This window comes from Phascolarctos cinereus, unplaced genomic scaffold (genome assembly GCF_003287225.1).
Source record: "Phascolarctos cinereus isolate Bilbo 61053 unplaced genomic scaffold, phaCin_HiC Scaffold_726;HRSCAF=1367, whole genome shotgun sequence".
In the NCBI taxonomy this organism is placed as follows: domain Eukaryota; kingdom Metazoa; phylum Chordata; class Mammalia; order Diprotodontia; family Phascolarctidae; genus Phascolarctos; species Phascolarctos cinereus.
The window spans coordinates 390,061,189-390,075,274 of record NW_027556098.1 but is presented as its reverse complement, the minus strand read 5'-3'; the positions used below and the strand labels follow the sequence as shown (position 1 = coordinate 390,075,274).

The following is a 14,086-nucleotide window of genomic DNA, read 5'->3' as shown; positions in this document are numbered from 1 at the left end:
ATCCTCCACGTACCCACCAAAGACCAGGGCTGACCACATCCCCCTCCTGCTCGGAAAGCTCCCGTGGCTCCCTTTTGCCCCTCAGCCCCACTGTTTGGCTTTTAAAGCCCTTGCCAGCCGGCCCCCATCTCCCCGTTCATGTGGTCCACGGTTCGGCCCAAGTGGCCCTCTCGCTGTTCCTCCTCTATGACACTCACATCCCACCTCCGGGCCTTTGCACAGGCTCTCCCTGGGCCCAGAATGCACATGCTCCTCCCCTTGGCTTCTCAGAATCGCCACCTTCCTTCAGGCTCCACTCAGAAGCTGACTCTCATGGTTAGCCCTGATCCCCCAGTTTTGGGTGTCTTCTCTACCCTACTGATGTCTGCGTGTGTGGTCTCCCTCTGCAGAACGGAAGCTTCCTTCGGGGGGCACTGCTTCATTTCTTGTCTCGTTAACAGTGCCCAGCACAGGTGCCTAGTAAACGCATGGGGACTGACTGACTTGGGAGATGACATACCCTGCCCCTAAAATGCCTGTGTGAGAACCAAAGGGCGGCTAGAGCAGACAGGATGCACTTCTAGGAATCAGCTTCTTTCATAGCGTCAGAGGAACCCTGCTGGACACATGGGGTTCTGGGCTGGCCTGGGACGATCTCTACACGGGCACATCAGTCTTTGCACTTTCTTTCAAAGATTAAAAACTGAACACCAGGCCTTGAAATTTAACTTTTCTCTACAGATGACAGCCTGTTTTAACGTCTTTAAAAAAAATGCTCTCATGCTCCATGGCTGTGAGCGCATTTACAGATATAAAAACAGCCGACTGACAGACGAATCTTGGGGACATACTCAGTCAATAAACTTCTCACCCTTCAACCCAAAAATACCACTACTAGGCATCTAGCACGAAGGTCAAAAATATAGGAAAAGAGTCCCATATATGTCAAAATATTTACAGCTGCACTTTTTGTGGTATTAAGAAACTGGTAACACACAGGTACTTAGTGCATAATGGCTAAACAAACTGTGGCATGTGAACAAAATGGAATTTTATTATGCCATAAGAAATGACAGCTATGAAGCTTTCAGAGAAACTTGGGAAGATTTGTATGAAATGATGCAGAGTGAAGAAAGAACCTCGGGGACAGCTCACAGTAGAGAAGAATACCTGCTGAAGCCTTCAGAACTCCAGCCAAAGCTCTGAACAGTTGTCACTCCAAAAGACTGATGGTGATGAGGCCTACTTCTAAACGGCAGAGAGGTGGTGGACCACAGGTATGGAATGAGTCAAATACGGTCCATCGGGGTCACTTTATTTTGTTAAAATGCAGTTATGAGACAGGAGTCTATGAGGTGGAGGTCAGGGGGGGTTCTGGTTTTGGGAAGTGATAGTGATATTATGTAGAAGACCAAGTCAAATAAAGTTGAGATTAAAAGGCCAAAGGTCAAAAACGTAAATCTCAAACAGACTGTTCTTATGATCATGTAAGCTTACCATTCTCCCAAGGCCTCCAGGCAGCGCATTCGGCCCAGCATTAGCTCAGGGTCATCTTTGTTTGTGTCCATCTTTTTATCATAGGCCACCAGGGCATCTTCCCATTCGTGGAGTTTTTCATACCAGGTAGCCTGGATCTCCTGTCAGATGGGGAAGACAGAGAGGTGTTTTAGCTGTCCCTTATGTGCTGGGGAATTTGCGGCGCAGCCAGGACATACTGTAGGACTGATCTCTTCTGAGGCACTGGACTCTGGGCTTGATTTGAAAAGCACATTGTGAATGCCATTTAATTTCCTGGTTTATTCAAGTCTGTGTTTGGGCAAAGAGTTTCAACATACTTGGAGGCATCTGATTTGGTACAGGCCTGAAAACACTGGTGCCTCTGCATAACGTCAGAAACGATGCCAGGACATTCTGAGAGCAAATGCTGGCCTGTGTTTCTTCTCTCCACACCTCTCCCCCTCTCTCCCTCCCTCCCTCCGGGGCTCAAGTCAGCAGAACAGCAGGATATGGGGCCTGAGGCAGCTGAGGGGTGAAGGTCAGCCCTTCTAGGGGACAGCAGACACCCGGCAATGCTGCCAGGGCCTCGCTGGTACCAGCGCTACAGCTAGGTCAGGTAACAGGAGTGGCAGCTACTTTCTGGGGGCTGTGGCTTAACCTCACAACTCTAGGAAGACAGGCTGTGGTTTACACAATCCCCGGCCATAAATGAGCACACATTTATTGGAGCAGAAGCCTGACTCTTTTTAGCTCTTTAATCTCTGGGTTTCTCCTTAATGGATTATAACTTTGAGGAAACAAAAGAAATCTGCCTGGAAATCTTTGAAGATTTTTTCCCCTGTCTCTGGATGCTCCACCAATGTTCCCTCTCGCTGAGTCCTTGGCAGCTCTGCTAGCAGCAGGGACCAGAGGAGGAATTCCAGGATGGTCCTGTGGGTCCTGGGCACAGCTGGTGCCACGCTGAAGCTCACAGCCCTCCATGTGAGCAGCGCTGAGTCAAGTACAGTTTTAAAGCAACAGAACCTGATTTCTCAAGGGGCAGTTCCAAAATTCAGTAGGAGACTGGCTTGTTTGCATGGGCTTTCTCTGCTATTCTCCACCCTGTCCCCTTTTCATATTCTCATCTGAGTTTATCTTTTGGGCTCTAGTACCACCAGCTGAAGAGCTTCTGCCAAGAGATGGCAGATGCTGCCCAAAGATCTACTTTTAAACAATATGGTTCTATATGGACCATGTAATCCTGGGCCTGGCTTGGAAAACAGAAGCATCAAGAGATGCTGAAATGTCCCAAAAAGTTTTTAGCTTTTTGAACTCTTCATAGTATTAAGTCCCTCACTATCCCCAGGCTTGACCTGGAAAAAAAAAATGAGAAAAGGTACCTCTTTCTCTTTGGTGAAGAGACTATGTAGCTATGGGTGTGGAACAAGGCATACATCACTAAACTCAGCTGATGTGTGGGTCTGTTTTGCTGAACCCTCTCTCCCGCCCCTTTTCTTTACATTATTTATCATAAGGGATGGTTTTCTGGGAAGGGGAGGGCGTGGGAGGGATAGATTTTGAAATGAAGGGGGTATGAAAACAAAAGATGACAAAAATTAAAACTCCAATTCAAATGCCTTTTTTCTCTAGGAAAGGTTCCCTGAATCCCTGCCTAGGAACCCTGCCCTTCCAGGTCAAAGACTCCTCCTCTGGTACCTTGCTTCTATCCTTCTTCCTTTGAGGGAGAAGGCAAGGTATTTGTGGTTTTCTTGTGAGGTCAAGACCCAAGTGAAGGAGAGTGGAAGTTCTCTCCAAAAACTATCTTTTTTTTTTTTTGGTTGTTATTTTAGGCAATGGGGTTAAGTGACTTGCCCAGGGTCACACAGCTAGTAAGTGTTATGTGTCTGAGGCCGGATTTGAACTCAGGTCCTCCTGAATCCAGGGCCAGTGCTCTATCCACTGTGCCAGCTAGCTGCCCCCCAAAACTATCTTATACACCAAAAAACAAAAAAACAAAAACTATCTTACTTTTTCAAATGCAGTTGTCAGTGTACACAAACTAGGTCTGCACATTTACAAACCAACTGAAAACACTTGTGGAGACATTAATCTGCCTCCGTGGCACCCAGGGAGTGGAATATGGCACCAAACATTTCTTACTGCCTCTCCTCCTTCCACATAGGAGGCTTTTTGGGCATTCAGGGCTATGTTGCTGTGGGGGGCTTGGAGGAACGTCTGAGAAGCGGGTGTATTTTTTTTTCCTGAGGTTCAACAATGGGATTTAGTTTTCACCAGTGCACTTCTACTAAATTATCAGGTGTTCTAGCTCTGTGTTGGTGTCCCAGCCTTCTACCAGCCTGGGAGCTCCTTGAGCACAGGGCTGATGCCTTATCTAATCTCTGTTATTTCCTCTGCTCACCCCAGGCACTTACTAAGTTTTTGTTCTGACTATCTGCTGTTCAGAGAGTTCATTTTCACGTTAAATTGTCCACAGGCCCTCTCACTTGTGGCAAAACTCAAGCTGAACCAGTCCCATCCCCTGCTGTCCCTGGACTAATCTTGCAGCCATTTTGCTTTCCCAACCTTTGCTGGAACTGGGCAAAACCACGTGTGACTGCCTGCATTCCCCACAGCATGGGTCTAATTGGCACAAAAGGGAAAAACTAGAGAGAAGACTGACTGCAGGGAGACAATGACAGAGAACAATGTTCAGAAGGCTGTTTCAATTTCTTTCCCAAGGTGGCTTAGTGGCATCGTGCTCTGCCAACATCCCTGAATCCCTGGTACACTTCTGCATGCTGCTGAGCTCTGTGGGAGTGAGTGGGCAGCAGGGAAGCACACATCCCTGATCGGGTCAGGGGCCACAGAGAGGAGGAGAGCAGGATTTTGAAACTGCAGAAGTCTGCAAAAATGGTAAGGTTTACATGTAGGTGGGCCACACTGAGATCTAATGAGAAGCTGCTTGGATCAGTTGTGCTGAGGGATGGCAGGCTCTGCCACGGAATGCAATAAGAGGTGCTACACGTGACATATAAAAAGTAAAAGGGGCTTCTTCTTGGCAATGTTCCTCAAGGTAACAGCTTCCTCTGGACCCTGAAGACCGAGCAACCTTTCACTTGAAGCTGACATGTGGGCCACCATGGTTATCTCTGGTGGACCAGCTTTCTGTAGGGACCTTCTTTCAACTAACACATCCTAGGCTAGGCTAGCCTTTGAGAGTGCCAGGAAAAAGCACAACCTATCCAGGGGGAGAAGAGAGCATCTTCTTGGCCTCATCTCTTCCTTCCACGAGATGACCTGTGGTCAAGATGAACGTCGGATGCCCTTGTGAACTTCAGCACCTGCAGTTGTGCTTTCTGAGTCGAGTTACACAAAGAAATGGGCTGAAGACACGATGGTTTAGGGCTTGCCATGTCAGGAAGCTTATCAGATATGTGTGGTGTTGGTCTCTGCCCTTTCCCAATGGCCAAATCTCCTTGACACCCAAAGAATTCAATACAAAGTTGATGGAGTCCATATTATAGGAGGCATCACCAATCCAAAGGATAAGATCACACAGACTAATGAAAACCACTTATGGACAGTAAGAACGACATTATTACATTAGACTAGAAGCTCCTTGAGGGCAGGAAATGACTCTTTTTTCATATTTGTATTCCCAGCACTTAGCACAGTGCCTGCCATGTTTGCGGAATCATTGATTAAAAAATGGTGGTGGCAAGGGGAAGGCAGCAAGCGTATAAATAATGGAAAAAACAAAACCAAGACTATTTAGAATCTGAACTGTTCTTTTTTCTGGCGAGTGTGACCTATGGCGTTTTAAAGACATAGTGTTTCATTACTCCAATCAAATGATGTTAGAACTGGGAGAGAGCTCAGAGGTCATCCAGTCCTACCCCACATTTTACAGATGAAGAAACTGAGGCCCAGAGGAGGGAAATGACTTCTTCAAGGTCAGACTGCCAGTAAGTGGGACTTGAACCCAAGGTCTCTAATTTCTGGTACAGCTACATGGCCTAGTGGATGGAGTGCTAGACTTGGAGTCCGAAAGACACAAGTTCTAATCTTGTCTAAAGCACGTACAGGGTGTATGATCTCAAGCAAATCATCTGAAGTCTCTTTGCCTCAGTCTGCTATCTATAAAATAGGGATAACAGGACCTATCTCATAGAGAGTTGTGTCTCAAATGAGATAAAAATATAAAGTGCTCTACAAACCCTGAAGGGCCATGTAAATGCTAGTTATGGTTATTTTCATTATTTCACAATGCCACGCTTATCCTGGTTCTCTCTCATAAGAGGTGGAGAATGGTGGAGAATGACGCCCAGTGACTGGCACGAGGCCATTCGGAAAGAAGTGCCTGAGATTAGCTCACAAATACCCTGGCCTCCAGGCCAGGGCTCTGCTCACTCACCAGCTCTCCGAAGTGCTTCATGGCATACTCCAGCACGCCGGCAGCCGCCTCTGGCTGCTGTAGCTTATTGTTGATGCTAGGGGAACAAAGAGAAGGCAGTTATGCTCACAGGGTGGGGTGGGATGAGAGCGCCCACAGAACCCCATGTGCCCTCTGGGCACTAATTCCAGTAGACGGGGGAGAGGGCCTCAATGATTTCCTCCCGCCTGGAAAGGTCAGCTTGAATGATCTCAGCTGGGGAGTGCTTTGGTCTTAGTTTAGGGCCATGCAGTCCAGGAGGTGCTTGGTAGACTTACACCTGGACACTCCCTAGAACCTCCTTCCTTAACCAAGCCCATCAGCCTGGCCTCCGGGATGCCTGCCACAGGTCAGAGACCACCCGGGGCTCTACAGCTTTCCCAGCGATACAGCGAGTCTGCATAAGCGCCCTCTGCTGTGGCTTCACAGGCCCAAGGGATGCTGGTCATCCAACTCATCAATTGCTTTCGGTCATCAGGGCAGGTAAAAATAAGCCAAAGGCAGCCAAGTGTGTAAGTGACTGGAGCGCTCGCTGGACAGTGACACAGCCACCTGGAGGCTCTCTCCTCTCTCTGTGGCCAGGGGGCTCTGAGGATGCTCTCCTAGCAGGGCCTCTTGGAGATTCTGGTCATTGTCCTTCCCAAATGCAGACCTCCCCTCTTTATTAGAGGCACCCCTCTCCCCCAACCCCGATGCCTTCTCTTCTGCACCAGGCTTGGGGGGAGGGCAATTCTGCATCATGTTGCCAAGGCCTGGCACACAGTAGGTACTGACTGATTATTTATTGAACTGAGCTATAGAGACTGTGTCTGCAATTGGGTTCAGATGGCCACGTACAAGGACCAGAGCTTTGGGCCTTGGTGCTGGAGGCCGTGGTTTGGAGTCTCGCCTCTGCTACCTAACACTTGAATGACGCTGGGCAGGATCTACCGACTGCAGGGCTGCAGTTTTCTCTCCTGTAACATAAGGGAGGTGGACCAGAGGCTCTACGAGGTGCTCTCGCGTTCTAGGACTTGGTTCTCCTTGGAGTTCCCTGCCTTTTTAGCTAGTACCTTTCACTTGCAGTGGAGAGTTATGCTGCCTCACTGGCTTCCGACACAGGCCTACTGGAGCCAGAAGAATGTGGCTAATTGGGCAACTAGTGTCTCCAAAGAAGAAATAGGCCAGCGTCTTGGGAGAACGGATGTTGCAGAAGGGGCTGCTAGAAGGCCTTGAGGATTAGTAAAACTTTGGTTACCAGTGCCTGCACTGGAAAGTGAGAAGCTTTTAAAGCCAAGCATTAGAGGGAAGAGGGAGAAGGAAGACTCTGACAGTCTTATGATGAGTGTTTTCTAGGTGGGGAAGAATGGGTGACGCACCAACATTAAGTACTAAAATACAGTTCATTCTGATAGCCAGGAGGCACAGGGGATAGTGCTGGACTTGGAGTCAGAAGACCAGAGTTCAAATCCTTGCTAGCTGTGTGACCCTGGGCAAGTCACTTCACCTCTTTTAGTCTCAGTTTCCTCTTCTGTAAAACGGGGATAATGGCGGCAACCTCAGAGGGGTGTCACAAAGATGAAAAGACCTTACCTATGTAAAAGCTCTATAAAAAACAAAGCCCACTATGGATCCCGGGACAAGTAAACAATTTTTTTGCTCCCAGCCACCCAAAATGTCAGTAAGGTTAAAATAAATTAATATTCTTAAATGGTGTCAGAAAAGCAAGTCCTCTGGACTAGCTCTAAGGAAGAGGCAGATGGCTGAGGCCCAGGGCTGCCTCCTTCCCCTGGCAGCTGCTCCAGCTCCTGCTGGAATTGGAGTCGGTCTTTCAGGGCCGGAGCAGGAGTGCCTCAGGGCTCTGCTGGACGTTTTTATGCTCGACTTGAAGGTGCAGACGACACATGCAGGCCGTCAAGAGCAGCCACAAGCCCCCCCAGCTCTCTGGTGCTCTCAGGTGGACTGAGCACCTTCCTCCCTAATCCCAGGAAGCCTCCTTCTCCCCACTGCACGGCTGATGAGACAGAGGCTCAGCGAGCAAGGGAACGACACTGAAAGAGCCGGTGAGTTTCTTCTGCCCTGTTCAAACAAAGCAGTCGTTGCTGGAGGGCAGAATTGGGATCCCAAATGCCGGACAGGCTTGAGTGAGGAGCCAATCTAAAGAGGAAGATTGATCAGGAAAATGTAAAGTCCTGAACTTAATTTAGGAAAAACCTCCACAGCACAAGCCCAGGATGATCACAGCAGCCCACACTTCTAGGGTGAATGGACATTACAAAGCGCTCTCCTCATGGCAGCTCTCTGAGGAAGTGTTCTCACCCACATCTTGCAGAGGAGAAACTGAGATCCAAACGGGGTCTGGGTGACTAAGAAATATCAGAGTGGGGATTCGAACTCGGGTCTCCAGGCCCTTAGTTCATGGCTCTTTTCATGATACCAGGTTACCTCTCAGGGCACTGCAAGATAGCAGGTCTAGATGAGGCCGACTCTGGGGCTCTAGCTAGCTGTTTTCTCAAGGCAGAAATAACAGAAGGGGGAGTACCCAGAACAAAGGAGGTGATGATCCCATTGTATTCTGCAATGAAAGGCAACACGGAATAGAAGATAGAGACCTGGCCTTGGCATCCAGAAGACAGGGGTTCAAGTCCCACCTTGGATTCAGAACAGCAATAAGATGCTGGGCAAATCACAACGCTGCTCAATGCCCCAGGCAACTCCCTGGACTATAAACCGCAGAAGAGGCGCAGGGGCAAAGGGTGTCATACTCAAATAGAAAGGGATCCCTGTGGGATCACTTCTCCCTGTTTGCCTCAGTTTCCCTGTCTGTAAAATGAGCTGGAGAAGGAAATGCCAAGAAAACCCCAAACGGGGTCACAGAGAGTTGGACACAACTGAAAAATGCCTGAACAATAAAAGCTTTCCAAACCGCTTCACACATACTATCTCATTTGATCCTCCCTCCTGGGGAGGTGAGTGCTATTGTTATCCCATTCCTCTTACAAATGAGGAAACTGAGGGAAACAGGGTGACGTGACCTGTCCCAGGTCACACAGCTAGTAAGTGTATGAGGCCAGATTTGAATTCGGGTCTTCCTGACTCCAGGGTGATACATCCGGTTATGATGGAGGCAGCAGTGGCCTGAGTGGTAACTGGGGAACAGGTGTGGTATAATTCTGAGCCAAGTGGACTAAACTGGTGGTCAGAGAGCCCAGTGAGCAGACAATTCAGAAACAATTTGTGAAAGATGAAAGCCCTGAGGACTTCCTGGCAAAAGAACCTCAGATCAGCTCCTGAGGTCAAGCGCAAAAGGCTTCTGGACCAGCTCCATGGGATGGCTGAAATGCCTGGGAAACCAGTTTAGACCAGTCAGGCCTAAGAATGAGGGCTGTGCGCTTTACAAGTTGAAAATAACCTAGCCGTGCGGGCAAACAGGAAAACTAACACACGGGAGTAGCGGAAGTGGCCCGAGTAGCAGGGGCAGGGGCAGAGGCTGGGGCTGGAGACCGAACACACGCCTGCCATGTGCGCTGCTCCATTTGCCTTGGCTCACAGGGATCCTTTCCCGTCCCTGTTCCTCCCCCCCGTACTGGTGTATCTGTGTTCATATTGAGGCACATGTTATCCCCAGGCAGAACAGCGGCTACTTGAGGGCAGCCACTATTGCTTTTTTGCCTCTGTATCCTCTGCCCCTAGCAGCTTAATGAATGCTGACTGATTGGTGCACACACCCCTATCGGAAGTTTCAAGGCCCCTTCCTGGCTCTAAAGGCCATAGCAGATGTGCTACCCACCCTTCTCCCCTCTGTCCTCTTATCCAGTACTGAGGACAAAGGGGAAAAAAAGTCCCACCTCTAGTTAAATGGCCTAATGATTCCCTGGTGGAGTGCTGTGGTCACACCGGAAGGTTCATTCCAAGCATCCAGTTCCCTGCCCTCTCTCATTGTCCCTCAACTGTCAGCTGAGGTGAGAAATGGAAGATTACACATAATCACTGCATTTTTTTCAGAGAGAGAGAGAGACACACACACACACACACACACACACACACACACACACACACACACAGAAGGTAGGAGTGAGCGCTGGGGCATTATTAAGCAGCCCAGATGCCATGGGTGTCTTTTATCACTTTAATTTCCTCCAGAACGCTTTCTCCTTAAGCTGTATTTTCCCTCTGGCCTTTTACCGTTGCGGACTGTCCATGTGTACAAGACTACTGGAGAATCCTTAAGAGAAGCTGTTGAAGTTTCAACAGATTTTAACTGGATCAAGTTATGAACATAGTGATGAACTGAGGCAGACGTTTTCCATTCTGCCTTGCCCCCTGCCCCGCCCTTGACCTCTTCCTCCTGTCTCTTTTCTGAGCTGATAACACAGAGAACAGCAAAGATGCAATCTTCACATTTAAGGAACTTATAACCTAATGGGCTCTCCCATATACTATATGTGAACATATATAATGTTTATACAGTTGACATTTTATGTCTATATAGTAAATATATTTTTGACATATTTATGGGTTGGATGTTGTAAATTAGCTAACAGTGCTGTAAATTAGAACTGTGTGGGAGTGTGAGGAGGGCTGGGGAGAAGTCATTCACCTTCTCTTTTCACTCATTTACTCCTGAATCAATAAGGCCATTTCCATCTGTCTCACCTCCAACCCACGCTTCTTGATTCCTCGTTTTTATCTCCTAGGATCTGCTGATACATATCCTAAAAGCCTTTCTTTGTGACAGTAAATCAGGCTACTGAGGCAGGGATTTCTATGGACAAAGGAAAAGGAACAGAGCGGCTCACATCAGATTCATCTGGCCCACAGAGAATCCAGAGGGTTCTCTTTCCATCTTGAATTGTGGGGGTGAATGTTGGGGGGAGGTGGGTCAACAAGCCCTTTTAGAACTCAGGAGTCCATGGCTTCTAATTTGCTCTGTTTCCTGCTTGGGAGACACATGGTTGTCCTTTGAAATATGCCTGTTTCAAACCCAAAAGGAGTTTCATGAGATTAAGGGGAGGAGTTGACTCCTGCTGAGAAAGGGCCTTTGCTCAAGAGACCCCTTCATGAGGGCCTGCCATTTTATGAGGCAGCTGGAATTTTATAAAGCTCATTGTATATAAGCTCTCCTGTGGGCTTCCCTGCTAACAGTGGAGGACTTCTAAAGGGGCGATTGTTCAAGGCAGCAGAGGAGTGTTTCACAACACAAACCAGACCATATGAACGAAAAGTGGACCAGCAAAAAGAACCTGACAAAAACAAACCGGCCAGGGAGAGAGGAGGGGGAAGAACAGAAGGGGTGGGGGACAGGGAGAGAGGAAAGAAAAGAGAAGAAAGGGAGGGAGGGGGTGGGGAGAGATACAGAGACAAAGAAAAAGAGAAAGGAAGGGAGGGGGAGAGAGAGAAAGGGAGAGATACATTGAGAGGAAGAAAGGTAGAGGAGAGGGAGGAAAGAGGGAGAGGGTAGGGGGAGAGAGAGAGATTCTAACAATATCCCCAAGGCTTTGGGGTTTAGAAAAAATGACGGGTGGACCACATTTTCCAAAAACAACCTCCCTGTTCTGTGTACACCTTCCAGGGGCCAGAAAAGCAGGAGATTCCTCCCAAGGACTTTCTGTGTCAGGAGATAATGAGGCTAGAGAGGTGAGGATTCCACTAGCAAGATCCAATGAGAAGCAGCGGGCTCTGGGGACTGGGTACTGACTCTCGCTGCTGATTTAGGACAGATGTCCTATGTTTGCTGCAGGGTGCTACCAGTGGAGACTCAAATGGGCTGTCAATCTACATACAGAGAAGACAAGTGCCCAGGAAGAATGTCCCCAGAGCACAATCAGAACAGAGGTGGCCAACGTTGTACCTGATGACAGGGAGAGACTGAACACAAAGAAAAAGAGCGTTCGTGTGGGCCTTTCCCTGGGATGCCAGAAAGGACAGGGAAGGCAGGCATGAAGACACACACTTGTGAATGGAAACACCAACTGCTCCTGGGGACTTAACTTTCATTGCAGTAAGCTCTGTTAAATGGTGAGAGCCTGCTTGACTTCTCATAATTGCACAGACTCAGGAGCATTTCGGTTCTATTTGCACAAGGGATGGAGCACACTGAAGCTTCTTTTCACCCTATCAGCAGCTCAGTCCAATGTTCACAAGAATGTCAACCTCTTTCCTACACACTCCATGGCACACCAATCCAACCCATCTGAACAAAGAAAGACGTGAAAAAATCTCTTTGGATGCAGAGGAGCTGCAGAGGAGCCCTACAGGTGCCCACCTCTTTGAAACACACTGTGGCAGCCAGGATTTCCTCTTTTCTAATAATGATCTAAGTTTGACATAACGTTTTTCACGGCAAGGTCTCTCAGCACCTTATTGTGTAAAAGGGGAGGGTGAGACCCAGAATGCCTCCTGGCCTAGCAAAGCAGTAAGAGGTAACCCCAAGTCATGCTCTCTCCTCCAGGCTAAGCCCCAAATGCTGTCCTTAAAGGGCAGGAGTACTAGTTACACACTTGTGAGACAAAGAATGTCATTAACCACCTTTTCCCCTTTAGTGGATTTCCTAAGCTATTACCTCCAAGGGGAGCTTGAATGATGTTAAATTGTCTTTCCGCGATTTGTCCTGGTAATTTCCCCTCTTATGGTTCCTCTAGATTTCATCTCTTGCAAGAGTCCTTGCCCTTCCTGATGACCTTCAGTCTATTAAGAGCTAAGTGATACAATGACTGTTTTACATCAACCCCAACCCTGTTGCCAAGTCCATAGTCACACAGGTTACAGTCACATCTGGGAGAGTTCTGAGGTCTTACCAGGGCTCCGATTAGGATTTTATGAGGATATTACCATTTGCTTCCCAAGTGTCTCTGGGGCTGGGCTTTCTCTGCTATTTCCAGTGTGGACCACAACCTGAATCTCATCTGGTCTTCTGTCAAGTGCAAATTCTTTGAATTCCCCTGCCGTTTAGCAGGGAGCACATGAAAGCCAGCTGTTAGGTGGCTGCTGTGTAGTCTGGATGAGGAGATTTCAAACCTGCTACATTTGAGGGACAAGCCTGATGCTGCTTTTTGGGCCTTAGAATGTTTTGTGTTGATGTGTACTTTCCACCATATTCTTTCTACCACTTCTCTCTCACAAAGACCAGTTCTGTTCAGTACATTACAAACACCATTTTGTTATCTCTACATGAACCACAGTAGAAGGTGGGGAGGCTGGGTCCTGTCTTTATCAGGTACCCAATTAACTTCTTGGGGACTTTGGTAATGCAGGAGAAGGAAGAGCCTGAGGGAATGAAAGGCAAGTTGGTCTCCTTTTGATTGGGGTGATTTGAAAGGGAAAAGTCAGCAATTAAGGGAGAAAGTGAAGTAAGAGCTTTTGAAATGTTACAGGGAGGGAGAGTGTGACTTGACAGGTATTTCACCAATTTAAATGCAGACTGCAGGCAAAAGCAAGGGAGAGCCTGAAAATCCTCAGAGCTACCCAATTTAAATTCAGAGGCAGGTGAAAATAGGACTCGGGGGTCTGGTAGGATCATAATGTCATTGATTTGTGTCAAGAACTTAGGAAGAATCACTTTTTCCCCCTCCAACAGGAGGGGAAGGAAAAGAAGGAAAAGAAGAAAAGGCTTTCTCTGTGAGGTTTCCAGGCTGGAGAACCCTGTGTCCTTGGAGCTCTGAGTGAACCAAATGACTAGCTCGTTGGAAATGAGATGAACTAGATTTGTTATGAGAGGTGCCCAACCTTGGACAAATGACAATGGGTTTCCCTAAGGTTTGGCCCCAGAGTGGCCCAGACACAAATGAATCCTGCTGTCTATCTTTACCTTCCTCTTTAAGTAATTTCAGACATGTCTAAATGTCTGGAAGAGATGTAAAACTGGCAGCCGTGGTGGGGGGTTTGAGAGGAAGGACAGGAGAGAGGACTGAAAGCACAAGAGAAGGATTTCCAAGGATTGTCTGAGAGGGGGAAAAACCATCTGTTTCCCAGAGGGCAAAGGGACTCATAGCAGGGAGGTGAGTGAAGTGCTATCAAGGTCAGACCATCTGGCTGTCCTAGTGCTAGATTTCCCCCCCACCCAAGTCTATTAGGCTCTCCTTCCAGAGAGGGGGAAGCTCTGCCAAAGATGGAGCTCAACTCCTAGAGAAGAACCCAGTGTACCAAGGTGAGCCAGGCAAGCCATACCACCTCTGGACATCCCTGGCTAAAAGGAAGGCTCAACGGGGCAGAAGCTGGCCC

At 48.2% G+C, this 14,086-nt stretch overlaps 1 protein-coding gene across 1 annotated transcript in view; it reads right to left on the bottom strand.

Annotated features, from left to right (window-relative positions):
- Nucleotides 1–14,086, bottom strand: part of MTOR (mechanistic target of rapamycin kinase) — a 118,197-nt gene that overhangs the window by 46,904 nt on the left and 57,207 nt on the right. Inside the window, 2 exon segments of the mRNA XM_020973950.2 lie at nt 1,477–1,616; nt 5,870–5,945. Of these exon segments, the coding sequence (XP_020829609.1) occupies nt 1,477–1,616; nt 5,870–5,945 (216 nt within the window).